Below are 18,206 nucleotides of genomic sequence, written 5' to 3' on the forward strand. Positions count from 1 at the left end.
CTTTTTTTTTTAGAGCAGTCTAGGGTTTCAGAGGAAGTGAGCAGAATGTACAGACTGAGTTCCCGTGTGCTGCCTGCCTCCCTCCCACATTCAGATTCCCCTGTTATTAACGCCTCGCGTCCATGTGATACATTTGTTACAATTAATGAACTAGTCTTGCGTCCATGTGATACATTTGTTACAATTAATGAACCAGTCTTGATCCATTATTATTAGCTAAAGTCCATAGTTTAGAGTCTACTCTTTGTGTTGTGCAGTTCAGTGGGATTTTAAAAATGTGTCATGGCATGTATCCACCATTACAGTATCCTACAGAATCGTTTCAGGGCCCTAAAATGCCCCTGTCCCACCTGTTCATCCTGTCCCCAAGTCCCTGGCAGCCACTGCTTATTTACTGTGTCCATACCAGAGTGTCATAGAGCTGGAATCACACAGTATGAAGCCTTTGCAGACTCGCTTGTACCCTTAGCAGTAGGCATGTACGTTTCCTCCATGTCTTTTCATGGCTTGATCATTCATCTCTAAATATCACTGGATGGTATTCCACTGTCTGGGTATACATTTGTCTATCCATTCATGTATTGAAGGACATCTTGGGGTTTTTTTTTTCTAAGTTTTGGCAGTTGTGAGTGAAGCTGCTATAAACATTTGTGTGCAAGTTTTTGTGTGGACATAAGTTTCCAACTCATTTGGGTAAATACCAAAGACAGCAATTGCTGGAATCATATGATAAGAGTATGTTTAGTTTTAAAAGAAACTGCCAAACTGTCTCCCAAAGCGGCTGTACCATTTTGCATTCCCACCAGCAATGAACCGAGAGTTCCTGTTGCTCCGTATCCTCACCAGCGTTTGGTGTTGTCAGTGTTCTGGACTTGGGCCATTCTAGTAGGTGTTATAGAGATATCTTGTTGTTGTTTTAATTGGAAATTCCCTAATAACATATGATGTTGAACATTTTTTATATACTTAGTTTTATATACTTATTTGCCATCTGTGTATCTTTTTTGCTGAGGTGTCTGTTCAGATCTTTTGCCCATTTTTTAATAGGGTTGTTTTCTTGTTGTTGAATTTAAGAGTTCTTTGTATATTGTGGATACAAATCCTTTATCTGATATTCTGCAAATATTTTCTCCCAGTCTGTGGCTTGTCTTTTCATTCTCTTAAGGCCCTCGCACTTTTCATGCCTACATTTTCTCATTTAATCCCCACCCCCGCAGCACTCCATGGGCTATATAGTATTGGCTCCACTTTGCTAAGCAACACAAGCTAAGAGAGATCGCCTGACTTACTAAGTGATAGGGCTAAGATTTGAACCCAGATCTGACCCTCAGCTTCATACCTCACATCACCAGTGTATCCCATTTGCCACAGGTTAGCCCTCTGGGAGTGAATCTTGGTCACTACATAATAAAATAACCTTCCACAGCCTCAGAAAATAGAGGTATCGTATTTGGATGCCTTGCAGAGCCCAGCATGGGTATTTGCATCTAAGTGCCTTAATACAGGGTGGAGAGCCCTCTGTAACCCAACCCCTGCCTACCTCCTCTTTCTCTTCTCATGTTGCTAATCCCCTCACACTGTGTCCACAAGACAGGAGATGGTTTTCAGCCTCCCCAGTGTGCTTGCTTTTTCAGGAGCACTGTCTTCATTTTCCTTGTACCCTCTGATGGAAGGGTCCACTGGTCAAGTCTTAGCCTACTTTTAATTCCTCATTCACATACTACTTCACAAAGCCCTCCTTTCTCCACTTTCTAGGCCTTGGAGTTCTACTTCTGTGTACAATCTGTCTCCCGCACGACACTGACAAATTCCTTAAGCATGAGTATCATTTTGACAATACTTCCTTAGGCCATTCAACCAGCCTGCACATAGTAGGTTCTTCATGAATGGATGAAGACAAAATACCAACAAACACCATCCTCTGGTGGGTAGAGACCCCTTTCATCTTTAAGAATATTTAACTTAGGGCGCCTGGGTGGCTCAGTCGGTTAAGCGACTGCCTTCGGCTCAGGTCATGATCCCAGGGTCCTGGGATCGAGTCCCACATCGGGCTCCCTGCTCAGCGGGAAGCCTGCTTCTCCCTCTCCCACTCCCCCTGCTTGTGTTCCCTCTCTTGCTGTGTCTCTCTCTGTCAAATAAATAAAGTCTTTAAAAAAAAAAAAGAATATTTAACTTAAGTAAGTTTGTTTCTTATTGGTTTTTTAAATCATTTTTGCTTTCAGATTTTAACTTTCATTTTATGTTAAAGAAAATTCCCTCTCCACGTTTTAAACCAGAATCTCTGTTTCCAGTGCTATAGACCCCAGGGGCAGTCATAACTCAATAAATAAAGGAGATTTTTAAATCAATAAGTTATTAGTGAGACCAATGAGTGAAAGCACAATGTGCATTTTTACTTTTTTAAGGCTTATTGTTTTTGTAACCACTGGTAATGGGGCTTAACAGTCTCAGCTTGGAGTCAGGCGCTGGGCCTTGTCTGACTCCTTGCTCCTGGAGCAGGATGGTGGTCGCCTGGGAGGTCCCACTCCTGGGGCTAGAATACTGCAGAATCTGGGACCAACCATTTGCCCAGACTCCAGGAGCAGTGCCTGCTGGATGCTAGAAGTCCAGGGACAGCACCGTGTGTAGATGGAGCAGGGCTTTGGGTTCAGACGGACCTGAGATAGAATCCCAGTTCTGCCCCGTGCAGGCTGCATAACATTGGGAATGTGCTTAACCTCTCTGAGCCCCTGTTCCTTCATCTGTGAAATGGGAAGAATCAACATACTATATCATCATGGTATTATTGTAGTAATCTACAGAGCTATGTTGAGGAATAAATGATTGGGTGAGATCATGTCTATAAAGTCTAGTACCGGCCATGAACTCCATAAAGGTGAACTTCAGACTTCTGACTTCACACCCCACTCCCCCATCACCCCCAAAGAGATGAGTTAGACCTCCCACCTGCAACTCTCGCCCATGAGGAGTAAGAAAAGTGGCATCTGGTATATCTCTATGTCTATCATAGCGCCTGGCACACGGTCAAGGACTAATTTTTGAATTATTTAATGGATATGAAGTAGCGTCCTGTCCAGTCCTGGGCCTGTTTGTCCATCCTTGGACCCATTCCTTGCCTTCTCTTCTTCTACTGACCTGTGGGTTCAACCCGTGGGTTGCATTTCCCAGTCTCTTGCCAGCTGGTGTCTGGCTGGCTTTGGCCAAGGATATGCCCTGGTGGGAGATTGGAAGTTGGGGAAAGGAAGAAGCCGGGGTATGTCTCCCACTCTGTCCCAGTCACAGACTCCTCCTTTAGCAGCGAGAGAGGCTCCTCTTTTTCTCCAACTCCAACCAGAGAGGCTCGTAGGCTCCAGTTTCCACAGGGGCCCCAGCCCTCAGCTCTGATAACCTCGCCTCCTCCATCTGCCCCGCCATCCCCAGGGAGGCAATGTCTCCTCGCTAGTGCTGGTCTCTGAGTTACACAGCCTCTCTCTGGCTTCTCAGCTCTTCCATCAACAGATGGCCAATTCTCTGGCATTAATCCCCCTGCCATGTACGCTTGAAGCCATTTCCAATATCCTGCTTAGACCCCTCTTTGGAAGCAGGAGTGTCTGAGCTCAGAGTTCAGAGAACCCTCTCTTTCAAGTTCCACCACTCACAGGCCATGTGGCCAGTCAGTCCATGTGAGCCTCGGTGTCCTCATTTGTAACAGGGCTATGCTGCTTGTCTCCTGGGATCGCTGTGAGAGTCCAACGAGGTGATCCACTCATGCTCTCACTAAGGATTTGTGGAGTGCCTGCTGCAGGTGGAGGTGGAGAGGATGAAACAGGGAACAGAGTGGTAATGGCCCAGTTCTCGGGGGCTTCCAGTTCGTAGTAATAGATATGCCTGTAAACTGCAAAGGGCTGCATATGCCTTAGCAGGAACCCTAGCCCTGTCCTAGACCAGACAGTGGAGGCAGGGACATGCAGCGATGGGTGACAGGGACCCAGACAGCAAGCTGAGCCCCTGCTCCCACCAGACCCAGCCAGGGTGTTCCGTTTGTGTGCGTCTGTTAGCGCGTCATAGCGCGCTTTAATTAGTTGTAAAGGATTAGCCTGATTCTTCTGCACAGGGGCTTTTGTTTTTTTTTTTTTATGGTGTTTATTTGATGTTATTTGAAGTAAACGTGCCATTGACTAAACCCTGCAAATCTTGTTTATGCCTGGATTGTGCTGAAATGGTATTCTCCAGAACACGTTTTCAGTTATTGATGACCTCTTTTATAATGATGGAGCCAGCTTCCCTTGAATGATTGTATTGATAACAATATGTGGCCAACAATCTATTTGCAACAATTTTCCGAAAGGCAAAAGAAAAGCATTTGCACACATGTGGAAAATAGGTAAATTTGCCGTTTTTATGCAATAATGAAAACAGAGCATGTTAGTTCAGATCCGGCACTTCTCGCCTCCTGAGTGTTTTGATCTCTCTTGCACTGTCGTGTGAAGAAGGTATTTCTACTGCCCTTTTAATGACAAAATCACTAAGACTTAAAGAAGCAAGGTGACTCACCCAGCTAGGTCATAACTAGAACTAGAAGGGCGGGTGGAAAAAAGAGAAGGAGTACACACAGTGCTTTTTAAGGCACAATGATCTCCCTGAGCCTCAGCCGCCTCATCTGTAAATGGGGATGATAATGGGGTGGCGCCGGGGGTCAAATGAGAGAGTGTGTGAGAAGCAGCACGATGCCCATACTACTAATGCGTGGTAGGTCTGCAGGAGGGCAGTGCTGGCCCCTCACCGCAGGCTCCTTTCTACTCCCACACCCCCCTCCTTGTTTTCTGCTCTCTCTCTGCAGACGACCATTCCCGGGTGAGGCTGCTGGTGCTGGACGGAGACCCGCATTCCGACTACATCAACGCCAACTACATTGATGTGAGTCTTCACAGGGCTGGGCAGCCGGGCTCTGGGGTTGGTTGTAGCAGGCTCGAGACCTGTGGCTGTCCTCCAGCCTCCCTCCCCCACAAGGTGGCCCTCCCAGAACGTGTCCAGAGGGGTCTGGGCCCTCCCTGATTTGTGTAATTAGCATAACCCACGTTGATTATCCATCGAAAGCTGCATCCTCTTTGGAGCTGGCTGGAGTAGCCTGCTCTGTGGGGCCCCAGGACAGCTGCCCGTCTTGTTCATTCACGCATTAATTCATTTGTACGTGTGTCTGTTTGTCCATCCATTCATTCATTTGAAGGTATAGTCATTTATGCAACACAAATTTAAAAGTGCGTGCTGTGTGCAAGATGCTATGGGAACCATAAAACTAAAAGCGCCATGGTCTCTACCCTTTAAAACCTGAGCAGGAAGATAAGCTATGCACATCAATAATTCCAGGGCAAACTGGAAAGTGGTAAGTGTCATATGTTCAGATAAAATGCTGCAGGGATTCAGAGGTGGGGGGAAAAGAATCGCTTCTTCCATCAGGAATGCAGAATGTGATATGAACCAAAGCTCCAAGCACAGGATGAATTTAAAATTAAAGAGGGGGAAGATGGGCCTCTAGTTAGAACAGCACAAGCCAAAATGTAGCACCTGGAAGCCGAGAGTATGTAGCAGCTCAGGTTGAGGAGAGCAGAGACCATGTCATGGGAATAGTGGAAAATAAGGTTGGAGCTAGATCATCGGTGGTTTACGAACAAACTTAGAAAGCCGGACTTGATTCTGGAGGCAAGAGAACCCTATTGGAAATTTTTGATCATGGAGGTGATCAGTGCAGAGCTGAGCTTCGGGATCATTTATCTATCGCCAAGGGTAAGATTGATCCGAGGGAGAAGAATACAGGATTCAGACGCCCAGTTAGGAAAGGGGCTGCTTCACCATGGAAATGAGAGAGTCTGCAAAGGGGGAGCATGGCCACCAGGGACAAATGGACGTCCTTTCATAACCCATGCAAGCCAGGCTTCTCAGGACCTCAGCTAGGAGCCTGGGGGCCTCGACGAATGGCAGAGATCACCTTGGTCCCTCTGACACCCAAGTGTTTCTGTAGACGGGCTATGAAGTGGAATGGTGTGCTCTTGAACTCCCCCTAATCTAGGCTGATCCAGATGATTCATTGATTCTACAAAAATTTATTGAGCTTTGTGGTAGTCATTTGTCTGTTTGCTCTCAGATCTATTTCTCGGCCTTCCCCGTTCTGCTTTGCATTGCTTATCTGAGTATGTGTGTGATAGAGTGTACCTGTGAGTGTGTGTGCGTGAGTGTGTGTGTGTTGTGGCAGGAAGGAGGGCAAGCCGATCCCGGCAGGGAGGGCTGTGATGGGAGATTGGAGGGCGAAAGGAGAGCTGGTGTCCGGCTCCTCCCTCACTTCCTCGGGTAGCAGCTCTGGCAGGGGCCGCGTCCCAGCTGTGGCACCAGCTTCTACCAGGCAGACCCACCAGAATTCCCGCCTCTGCCCGGCAGCCCCAGCTCCGGGGTCTGGCAGCTTCTCTGTCTCCCGTCGGCCGCTAGTTCCAGGGGCAGTCACAGTCTCCTGCTGGTGCCAATCTCTGCGTCACCCCTCTGTCCCCTGGTTAGCATCTCAGCTCCCCTGTCACCGATGTCATCAGCACCCCATGCTGAATTCCCTTAGTCTGAAACATCCAGAGTGGTTTCGAGTCCCCCCCGGGACCCTGGCTTATAAAGGGCCTTCCCGTGGTCAGGACCTGGGGCTGGAGTTTCAGTGGAAGTCAAGGTAGACACAGTCTCTGTCCCCATGGCCCTCCCAGGAAAGTTCACAAGGAGATGGCCAGTTCAGAGCAGCCTGTCTCGAGCCTGGACAAAGCACTCTTGAGTATCCGCCCATCACAGCTCTAGCCTCTCCCTCGTGCATCTAGTATTCATTTCTCAAACACTGAGTAGGTCCTCCAGTGTGTGCTGGAAATGCAGACCTGAAAAGGGACTCATGTCTGGTGAAGGAGTTGGGTAAGAAAAGAGACCCTCACAGAGCAGGGCCTGTGTGAACATAAAGGAAAACCAAAGCTTTGGTTGGGGTGGGGTTGGGTAGTCAGGGGAGCCTTCCTGCAAGAGGTGAAACAGTGCTGCCTCAGCCAATGAGTAAGAGTCCAACAGACAAGAAGGACTGATAGTAACCTAAGATCACCTCTTGTGTATCAACATTACTTAACTAGGTACCGCAACCTCACAAAGTAAGTGCTGTTACTACCCATTTCCAGATGAGTTAGCTGAGGCTCTCGATTAGTTATGTAACTTGTCCAGGATCACACTGCTAGGATGTAGAGGAGGAGGGAGCAGAAGTCTGAATCAGGGGTGGCTTCCCCACCGTGTTCTGCTGGCTTAAATAATAACAGTAAAGCAATGACAACAGCCAGTGGATCTAAATGAGTCATGTCTGGGCCCTGTGGTGGGTATTTGTAAAGGAGTCAGTTTATGGAGACCCCTCAATAACCCCCCAAGTTAGGAAATCATCCCCCTTTTTCAGAAAGAGAAGCTGAGGTTGAAAGAGATTGCAAAGCTTGGGGTGCCTGGCTGGCTCCATCAGTTAAGCATCCATCTCTTGATTTCAGCTCGGGTCATGATCCTGATCAGGGCTGTGAGATGGAGCCCCATGTCAGGCTCTGTGCTGTGTGTGGAGCCTGCCTGGGATTCTCTCTCCCTCTCCCTCTGTCCTTTCCCTCCACCTCTCTGTCTGTCTCTCTCCCTCTCCTTCTTTCCCTCCCCCCACCTCTCTCTCTCTCTCTCAACCTCTCCAAAAAAAAAAAAAAAGTTTAAAGAGATTACAGAGCTTTAGTACAGCCATGCATCGGGTCAGCAGCAAAACCAAACTAGGAACCAGACCGGAATAGCTCCCAGTCTGGGGCCTTTCCTCCTGTCCCTCCCCATCTACTCCCAGACAGCACCTTGCATCCAGCACATAATGGGGACTCAGCATGCAGTTAACCAGACTGAACTAGTTCCTTCCAGTTTCCCCTTGACCTTGTCTGCAGCCGAGTACTTGTGGCAACCCCGAAGGCCCACGTGGGGTCTGCCAGCCCAAGGTGCTATATGTAGCTTTTGTCATCTGAGTGGTGACCCTCCCACAAAAGTTAACTTTCCTAGAGAGACGCTTCCCTAGATAAACAAAGTTGCATAAGCATCTGACTATAGTCAGAGCCAAGAGGCACTTTGGTACATTACAGGCAACAAATGAAATTGCTTCAAATGCAGGTGAATCTCTGTGACATCAACACCGAAAACACTTCCCATTCCTGCCGGGTTCTATCGTTATGGTGCATTCTGTAAGCCTCTAAGGATAAGAAACCAGGGGTTGAGGTTAAGATCCTTGCTCAAGGTTACATGGCTAGAATCCTGTTCTCTGTGCACTAAGGACACCCCACCACCTTCTCCCTCTTGGAGAAGTAGATTGTGCAAATAGGCCAAACAGCCTCTACAAGATGCTGTCTTCATATGTGACATTGGTCTCTGCTGGATCTCAGTGGTTAGAGTCAAAGTTCACGAGACCAGAGTCATGAATTCAGCCGTTGTTGGGCCTGTTGAGTCCAGGCCTTTCTGCTTACTAGCCTTATGATCTTATTTACTTGTTCTGCTATCTGTAAAGTGGGATAATAATGCTACCCCGGCAGAATATGATAACCAACATATCTGTCAGTCTCCCATTAGGAAACAGAGGCTCACTCAAAGGGAGTAACGGAGGGGCAGGGGAGGGGGTTAGCAAGGTAGGAACAAAGTTAAAGGAAACCAACAGGGTGGGGTGCAGTATCCCCGAGTTAGAAACAGAAGCCTCTGACAGTCAGTGCCAACCTCAGTGGCCTGACGAGGGCAGATCTAGAAGACATACACCCCAGCCTCCCCATGGCCTGCTTCTGCTCCCCCATTGGCTGAACCCAACTGGAAACCAGAAGCCATGGAACCCCGCGATGTAGTCCATACAGGTCAGCATCCATCCCACAGCACAGAGCAGAGTCTAGAAGGGAAAAGCGGGAACATGGGGGGGTCGGGGGGCGGTGGAGAAGACACCAAGCACAAGCACCTCCTAGCACCCTGTTACCAATATGGGGCAGAACGGGGAATGAGGAATCCCATGATTTCTGAGCCTACTGTGTGCTCCAGCAAACTTAAAATTCCTGTAGTCCTTTTGGGGATTCCTGGCAAGACACACACTACATAGTTTTCTAGGTCCTCACTCTTTTGCCCTGCTCTCCACCCCCGCTGAAATCCTCCTGGACATTTGCTCTCAGAAGAGCTAACTGCCCATGCTGGAATCATTTATCCACAATTGGTTCTTGACGATGCATTAATACAACTCCATTTGGATAATGAGCTGGATGGGGCCAGCCCTGTCTGTGTCTCCAGAGGCCATGGTTCTGCTACCATCTGAACCATCCCACTGGCAGGTTTGTTTGCACACCCGAGAATGTATTGGCCACTTGAATCTATTATAAATTACCAGTCTGGAAATAAATATCGTATCTGGGTCCCCAGTAAGTAACAGATGCGTAAGTTCAGAGTGAGATAAATGTGTTTTGGATGCAAGCCTCTTTCCCATTGCTCACAGACGGATGGAGGCAGGCCCGGTGCTGGTTTGCAGTCGATCTGTGTGCTGTGTAGGTGGGACTTAAATGAACTCAAAGTTCTTTTAAGGTTAGGAAGTTTTCTGAACCAGTCCTTGGCAAATCCCCAGTAAAGCCCCAGTCGAGCAATACATTTCCTTTTATCTCCTTTGCTGAGGAATCTCGTGGTTAGAACATTTTCTCTTTGGGGACTCGATGGGGTCTTGGAGACCAGAGAGGGCCTTTTGACTCCCATGCAGTGCGCAGACAGGCCCACAGCGTGCGTGCATGCATGCATTCGATACGCGTTCATCAAGGCTGATGGCCCAGGCCGACTTGTCGGTGCTGGGGACACAGCCACGAGCAAGCCGGATACAGCCCTGCCCTGTCGGCCCTCTCATTCCACTGCGGAGACAGACAGTGAGCATGTCCATAAACAAGGAACATTCTGCCATTGAGTGATAAGTGCCCTGAAGAAAAGTAAACCGGAGAAATGAGAGAGGGGCCGACAGGATGGTCAGGGGAGGCTCTCTGTGAGGTGACTGACAACCAAGTGGAAGCCGGGCTGGAGGGAGAGAGCAAACCACCGAGCTCGGCGGGGACAGATTCACCCTGCACAGGGAATGGCCTGTGCGAAGGCCTCTGGATGGAAACATGACTCCTGTGTCTGAAGAAGAGCAAGATGGCCTGTGAGCCAGGGCAAGAGTGGTAGGAACAGGGCATGCTGCCGGAGGGGAGGAAACGGGAACTCCATTAAGGGTGCCCCAGCCTCACCTCGGAGACCCGTTTATGCATGTATGCCACCCACCGGCCTTTGCTGAAAGCTGCCCCCAGCTCTGAGTGCGGGCGCCACGGCCCATGGGGAGACAAGTACGAAAACCGTATTGCAGCTCATGTGCTACGTGTTGTTGGGCACATGCAGAAGCCTGCAGGACTGCTCAGGAGGAGGGAGGTCTCATTGGAGGTGTGGTGCCGGAAAGCTGGGACATAGGGCCCGTGGGAGGGCATGGAGAGGGACACCTGGCACTGAGGCTAGAGACAGGTGATTAGTCCTGAGCTAGGACATCCGGACATGACTGCACACACCGCGGGGAGCCACTGCAGGCTGTTGGGTGGGGAAATAACGTAATCCGATGTGCACTGCAGAGTTCACTCCGGTCAGAAGCAGATGGGCGATGGGACCGGACTGGAGGCAGGGAGGCCAGCAAGCGGCCAGTGCTGTGGCCTGGCTCAGGAAGGACAAGGACTGTAACTGGGAGTGACGATGCGGCTGATGGAAGAGGGTGGGCTTGAGAAACCACATCCTTCCACACTCTAGGGGACTATTTTCTGTTCCCAAACCTACTCGAGAAAATTCCCAGTGTCTAATTCTTCCTGCAAGCCTGGGAAACCCTGTCCATCTTGACTTGAAGGAACAGAGAGCTCCTGGTCCCTCTCACCTCCCTTCCTACTTCTCGTGTGTCAGAGGGGGGCTCCGTTTTGCATTAGAGGCAGAGCGGTGAGGCAGGAAGGGCTTCTGATCTCACCATCTCCCAAACGGTCACGGGAGGCACCCAATAAATGTTTGCCAGATGACCAATAAAATACTGATAAGATAAAGTCATGTATGTTAAATCTTAGACTACGGTGCCTGGCGCATAGTAACTGCCATATAATCTTAATAGAAACACTATATTGTAAATCTAAGTACCCTCATTTGACGGCAAAAAAGCAATGGAGGCACGAGGAGGTTAAGTGTTAGCTCCAGACCACACAGCTCCTAAGGGTCAGAGCCAGGATTCAAACCCAGGCCATCGGGTCCAGAGTGTGTGCACATGACCTCCTCCAGCCATACCTTATTTAGCTGTGCTCCCAGCCACTTGTTCATTGGACATTTGTTCTGAGTCTCACACTGTGCGAGAGTCTATAGAAATTTTTTTTAAAACTTAGAGGAGGCAATATTTGTCCTCAAGAAACTGATAACTTCACTAAGAAGTTAGCAAACAAAGAGTTTATTTAGGTGGGGCTGTTGATTCCTCGGGACTGTGGTTAATCCAGCAGTTCTGACCACGCCGCCGGCCCTGGCTTTGTGCTGACAGTGAACTCTGGTGCCTCTAGAGTGTGCCCAGCAATGGGAAGGTACGTACTAGGTATTTATGGAGCAAGGGGAAGACTGAGGCGGAGAAATACACTGGGGGCTCAAAAACGAGTCTTTGAATCAGAAAGTGGATCCAGAACTGGAGAGAGGCCACGTCTGTTTCACCATAAACCATACAGATGGTAATTCTGGCTCATTTCCTGAGTGAGAGGGCCTGGAGGCAGCTCATTCCCTCCCTGCCAACAGGATAGAAAGATGGATCACCAACATTGGAGACAAAACTAGGGATTCATCAACGGTTTGGGTTTGTTTTCTCCTGCGATGGATAACCCTAAAGCAAAGTGGATTTCAGGGCTGTCAGTGACCTCTCCTCCAGCAGGCTCTGTAACTGGCATCTGTAGTTTGAAAAAGTATCTGTCCATCCATTCGTTTGCTCACTCATGTATTCATTCCATAAATACTATGTCCAGTGGTATGTACTAAATGCAAATCTTTGTCCAAAACTTGAACTCTACCCAGTATGGTAGAATTCCTCTCTGGAACTAGAAAGGGGATCCTCCAAGTATTGCCATACCCAGGCAAAAGAGAAGGCTCTCTTCAACCTCTTCCCCAATGATGAGGGTTATGGAGCACAGAGTAACCCCACACCAGATGCGGCAGGGCCTCCTGGGACACTGAAATATACAGGGATATCAGAAACTGGCCTCTGAATCAGAAAGTGACTTTATCAGCCTCTAAGCCACACCTGCACAGGGTCCTCCCTGGTGAGTGGGACTTCCAATTCCAAGCCCCGCCATGTGGCACAGAGAGGCCCTGTGGCATTCTTCCCCAGTTTTTTCTAATTGTTACTAATGCAAGGGGCCAACGATGCAATGGTTGTCTTCCATCAGGTGCCCTGCAGAGACTCACAGTGTTCTGCACAGTTAGGACCCAGGAAGGACTTTTTGGTGGTTTATGTCCCACAGAAACACCACAATTCCTTCTCCACCTCTTTCTGGGTACATGGGCATAAGTAACAGCCACCCAGATTTGCTTCTGAGGCAAGCCCATATGGGCCCCTTCCAAGTTACTACTATAATAGCTAACGTTTAGTGATTTAATAAGGGCTTGCCATACGTTACTTATTTCATCTTTGCCACTTCTCTGGGAAGTGTCTAATGCTGTTCTCATTTTGCCTGTGAGGAAAGCATGTCTTGGAAAGGATAACTATTAATATTATGGTGTTTGCGAGCTTTGACTGGAGGCCCTTCACTCTGCTTCTCTCCTGTCCTCCAGGGATACCATCGACCTCGGCACTACATTGCAACTCAGGGTAAGTGCTCTCCTTTTCCTCGAAGGGGGCCTCACCCTTCACTGGAAGAGAGAAATGGGCTTCTGCCAGCAAAAAATGTCATGCAAACTTAGGTCCCTGGGAGCGTCCATTTGTTTGGGAAGGAAAGAGGTGATGAATTCAGCTCTCGGGGGGAGGGATGTGAGTGAGAGATGAAGGAGGTGTCGCTAGGAAATGGCACAGGCCGGGCAGACCCAAAGCCTCAGCCTCAGGCACGTGCCCTCAGGATCCACCATCCAAAACTAGAGCCGATGGTGCCTAATCTCCTTGACGAGTGTGTGCCTAGAAGAGAGAAGTACTCCGCCATTCTGGAAAATGACTTGGCAGTCCATTATCAGAGGCTTAAAAATGATCCTACCTCCCGAACCCTTTGGGGAGGAAATCCTGTGGATAATTATATATGTGGACAGTGACATATACAAAGATACTCGTCACAGTGTTATCTCTAATAGGAAAAAAGTGAAAAATCTTAAGTGCCCAACAGTTGGTAGATTGCTTAAATAAAGTGTGATACTTCTATATTATAGAAAAATTATGCAGTGAACACGTACCATGCTTGGTAAGAATCTTTAAGAGCATGCAAAAGTGCATATAATAATGATGCATATTAAATGCATATAATAATTTGCTTATTACAGCAAATGCATATGTATAAATACATATATATATACATATACAGAAAAATGCTATTCAGATTTTTATATCAAATACATGTATTTTGTAATTGTAGAAGAAATGAAGGCCCAGGACATTGAAAGAAATTTCCAAGGAAATTGCTTTGGACTCTCAGATCCTATCTCGCTTTCCTTGTCCATTTCTTTCCCCTCACTCCTGTTTGGGCTCCAGAGGAATGCTCCTTGTGTTTGTCAAGCTCAAAATCAGGCCTCTGCTGTTTGCACTGTGAGCATCCGGCTCCTGGCAGCTCTCTGTCCTCCTCCCCGCCCCCTGCAACCCCAATTTCCTCCCTGTCTCTCACTGAGGTTCTGGAGCCCAATTTTTATGAAAACTCCCTTAAGCTATTTTATTAACCCATAATATAGTCCCGATAAGATAGATGGGGGGCAAGTGGGGCTGGGGGACAGCCTCTGAGCAGGAGGACAGCGGAGGGAAGAGGAAAGGCTGCGGACATTTCCATGGATGCTGTAGACCATGCTAGTTTGGAATGCCGCTTTGCTTTTCCATACTCTGGCCCTGGTCTCAGTGACTCGGGTGTCTCAGCGAGAATCATCCGGCCTCACTCTCGCTCACCTGTTCCAAGCCTGGACCAACCAACCAGGAGGGATGGCCTCTTGGCTGCCTTCTTGCACTTGTGGTCTTTGACCCTGTCACCTTCTCTGTCGGCAGGTCCGATGCAGGAGACTGTCAAGGACTTTTGGAGAATGATCTGGCAGGAGAACTCGGCCAGCATCGTCATGGTCACGAACCTCGTGGAAGTGGGCAGGGTAAGCCCCTCCCGCAGTTACCTGGACAGAGGTTGCTGGCCCTGCCCTCCTGAGCATCTCTCTGTTCTGTGCCTTATGGCATGTGCCCCCACTCAACACTTCACCCTCACAACAACCTGCGTGGGAGAAATCCTCACCACTGCTTCCCATTCGGGGAATACGGCCTTTCCCTCCGAGTCATCCCTTTCTCCACCCTCGCTCCGTTGATGACGTCATCTCATACCCTTTGGGGAAATGAAAGCCATCAGACATGAATGCTCATCTTCACACCACAAAGCCACAATCCTACTTGTATCTACAACCGTCTTCTCATTCTTCCCCTCTATTATCAGGGTGAACCATAAAACATGGCCGTTTTTGTTGACCCAAATGATAGACTATCTGCTGTTTCTATGGAAGAAGTGACTCTTGCCCTTTCAAAGGCAATCCCAGTGCCTTGTATCACAGTTCTATGCAAGAATTGTCTCATTTCCCCCTCACTCGAAGCTCTTTTTCTCATTGCTAGATTATTCCCCTGAACATACGGAACATCCTGAGTACCTTCCCCCTGAAAATACAAAACAGGCAAACAAAAAGGATTCTCTTGTCCCTACTTTTCTGCCAGACTCTAAAGACTCACACACAGGCTCTGTTTCTGCACTCCAGTTCTCTTCTCCCCTCTCCATCCCACCCATAGTGAAACGGTCAGTATCACCAGCATCCTTCATGTTGACGAATCCAACCGCCACTTCTTTCTTCTCATCGAACTCAGCCTCTCAGAGCATCTGACCCTTTGCTCCCTTACCTCTAAACCTTGATATTTCTCAGGGTTCAGGCCTTGGTCTCCTGCTCTGCTCTATCTCGACTCTCTCCTACGTCGTCCTTAGCTACTCCTAGGGCTTGGAAATGGGACTGCTATGCCCAGCTTGCTTTTGCTCACTTGGTAAACTGTGGCATGTGGGTGGGCGGGCTGCTGGGTTGAAAGGCAGGGTGCACAACACTAGAAGGAAGAGGGCTTCTCTACTTACCATAGGAACTAACCGAAGAGTGGGCAGGTAAGTTTTTGTTTTGGCAAAGAACCAGATAACCCATTAAAATAAAGAGTCCTGGCCTCCAAGATCATGGGAAAGAGAGAATCTGGGCTGTCATCATAATCCAGGAAAGGGCTGTGGACATCTCGTGGCCTCATAGGGTTCTAGGGCCAAGAGAGACTTTATCCTTGAGCTCGCTCTCCCCTCATCCCCTCCCCAGCTTTACAGATGAGGAAACAGGCCGAGGGGCTGGAGCATCTACCCCTTAGTCCTCCAGCCAGAGCCTGGCCATGATCTCTGACTCTTAACTCTCATGCTAGTGTCGTGGCCCCTCCACTCACAACTGCTCCCCAAGGACCCAGGCCCAGGGAGCAGCTACTGTGGACAAAAAGGCCAGGCTAGGATTTAAGAATTCAGAGGCAAATTCCAGCCCGTTCTATAACATATCCCATCTTGGAGACAGATTCCCTCGATGGACAGTTCGTGAATCTAATTTGGATTTGGGGAGGGAACAGGGGAGCAGTCTCTTGACGGAACTCCTGCTAGGAGCCAAACACCGTGCCTGATGCTCCCTGTGCATTACTTCATTTTGATTCCAACAACTGCACGAGGCAGTGTTTCTGGTAATTATTCGGGTGGCCTGGCTTTGCATCCTGGCTCCATCCCTTTGTGACCTTGGACAATTTTCTTAGCCTCTCAATGCTTCTGATTCCTCATCCGTAAAACGGGGTGATAATCATATCTGTAAAGGTTGTAGTGATAAGCGATTAAAATAATACAGGTAAGGAATTAGTAGAACACTTAGCAAGCAGTGTGAGATCCCGTAAGCTGTCAGTAAGCGTTAGCTATCCGTATTAATAGGAAGTTGAGCCTCAGAGAGATTTCAGCACTTTTTGGAAGCTTCACAGCTGCTGAGCGTTAGAACCAAGCAATGCATCCGTTTGCCTGCCAAGCCTGTTGCGCTATACCAGCGTTTCCCTAAGTGGGTTCCATGGGATGCTAGTCTGCAGGATGCCTAGTGAGAAGAGGGTTCCATGGTTAAATACGTTTGGGAAATGCTGTGTATTCCTTGCCCCTCTCGGAGAGTCGAAAACACATTAGCGTTAGCACGTTCAACGAGCTGAGGAGTCTTGTAGCAGAGCGGCCTGTTTAACTTTGTTTAATCCAGCATTTCCCAAACTCATTTGACCACAAAACCTTTTTTTTGTTTGTTTTTTTTTTGTTTCTTGTTTTTTTTTTTTACCTAACACCTATTAGCACCCAGCGGAACACACTGTGGGAAATGCCACTCTAGCCCGCGCGGCGTCCCCCGGAATGGTAATGCTTTTGTTCTTTTTAGGGGAAAACAATGATCTCTTTTTCCTCCCTCGGAGTGTGACCTAGAGTCCAGTGTGGGACTGGCTTGTCACCAGCATCTGCACCCACCGCCCGGGCAGAGAGCCGTTGTGCAGACTCTTCCCTTTTAGTCCCGCTCCTTGCATCCTTCTCCCAACTGAGAGCCTTTCTCCTTCCAGCCCCCAGTCACCACCTCTGGATAGTAATGGCCCTCTCCCCAACCCCTCTGCTTCCACCCCCTCACTGCTTCCCACTTTTATTCTCATCTCTGCTCCGCTGACGCCGCCCCACTGCCCCACCTGATCTAGCAGAAAAAGGGCTCAGCCAGAGGTAGAAAACTGGCCCCGTGACCTGGGACCAGGTATCTGACCTCCAAACTCGAGCTTTGTTTCCATCTGTAAATGGGGTAACACCAGCTGCCTATCTCACCTTGATCGATTCGCTCACCTAGTATGATAATGGACTTGGAGATTTTGAGGAGCTCTGCCAAAGAAGGTACTACCATTATTCCTAACGGCTCCAGGGCCTTTGGGAGTGGGCGTGGCCCTGTGCAGTTGGCCAGTCCCCAGCCAGCTGACAACCCCTTGGACCGAAATTCCACCCAAATCGCCCTTGGGTATATCGGAGCAGGAAGGCCGGACGAGGCGGCTGCTCCCGCTCAGCCACGCACTCATCCGTCCTTGTCTCTGCCCTTCCTCACAGGTGAAGTGTGTGCGATACTGGCCGGATGACACGGAGGTCTACGGGGACATTAAAGTCAGCCTGATTGAGACAGAGCCCCTGGCGGAGTACGTCATACGCACCTTCACCGTCCAGAAGGTAAGCTTCCCTGTGGCTGCAGGCAGCCTGTGCCCTGGGCAAGCCAGCTGTTCGTTCATTCAGCGCACTCGCTGAGCGAGGGTCTGCTCTGTGCCCACCCTGTGCCTGGCTCCAGGGACAGATCAGCAGTCAAGTTGGATGTGGATCCTGCTCCAGAGGATTCCCTACCCCCTCTAGCGGGAGGGACAAACAGAATTCAACAAATAAATGGACTGATGCCACATGGTGATAAAAGCCATGGAAGAAACCTGCCATGAGTGCAGACAGCAAGATGAGGTGGTCAAAGAAGGCTTCCTGGAGGAAGAGGCATTTAGGCAGACAGTGATGGATGAGAAGGAGCCAGCTGAGGGAAGAGCGGGAGGAACCCTATGCCAGGCAGAAAGAAGTATGCAGAGTCACGGGGAAAGAAGATTGCAACATGTTGTAGGCCTGTGCTTCTCAGCTGGTGGTGATTTTGTCCCACAGGGAAAGTTTGGCAATGTCTAGGGACATTTTTAGTTACCAAACTTGAGGATGGAGGGTGCTGCTGGCATCTGTGAATGGAGGCCAGGGATGCTAATGAACACCCCGCAATGCACAGGACACCCCAGGCCCCAACAACAAAGGATTATCTAGCCCAAAATGTCCATGATGTCAGGATTGAGAAGTGCTGGTCTAGGCATTGAAAGGAGGCCGGCAGGGGCTTGATGAGCAGGA

General features: G+C 49.1%; 1 protein-coding gene across 1 annotated transcript in view; it reads left to right on the plus strand.

Annotated features, from left to right (window-relative positions):
• PTPRT (protein tyrosine phosphatase receptor type T) overlaps window positions 1–18,206 on the plus strand; it is a 1,068,951-nt gene that overhangs the window by 998,940 nt on the left and 51,805 nt on the right. The window contains exons 20-23 of the mRNA XM_032419927.1: window positions 4,820–4,896; window positions 12,850–12,886; window positions 14,249–14,346; window positions 17,394–17,510. Coding sequence (XP_032275818.1) covers window positions 4,820–4,896; window positions 12,850–12,886; window positions 14,249–14,346; window positions 17,394–17,510 — 329 coding nt within the window. The remainder of the gene's footprint in view (window positions 1–4,819; window positions 4,897–12,849; window positions 12,887–14,248; window positions 14,347–17,393; window positions 17,511–18,206) is intronic.

Source organism: Phoca vitulina, unplaced genomic scaffold, assembly GCF_004348235.1.
Source record: "Phoca vitulina isolate PV1807 unplaced genomic scaffold, GSC_HSeal_1.0 scaffold22, whole genome shotgun sequence".
In the NCBI taxonomy this organism is placed as follows: Eukaryota; Metazoa; Chordata; class Mammalia; order Carnivora; family Phocidae; genus Phoca; species Phoca vitulina.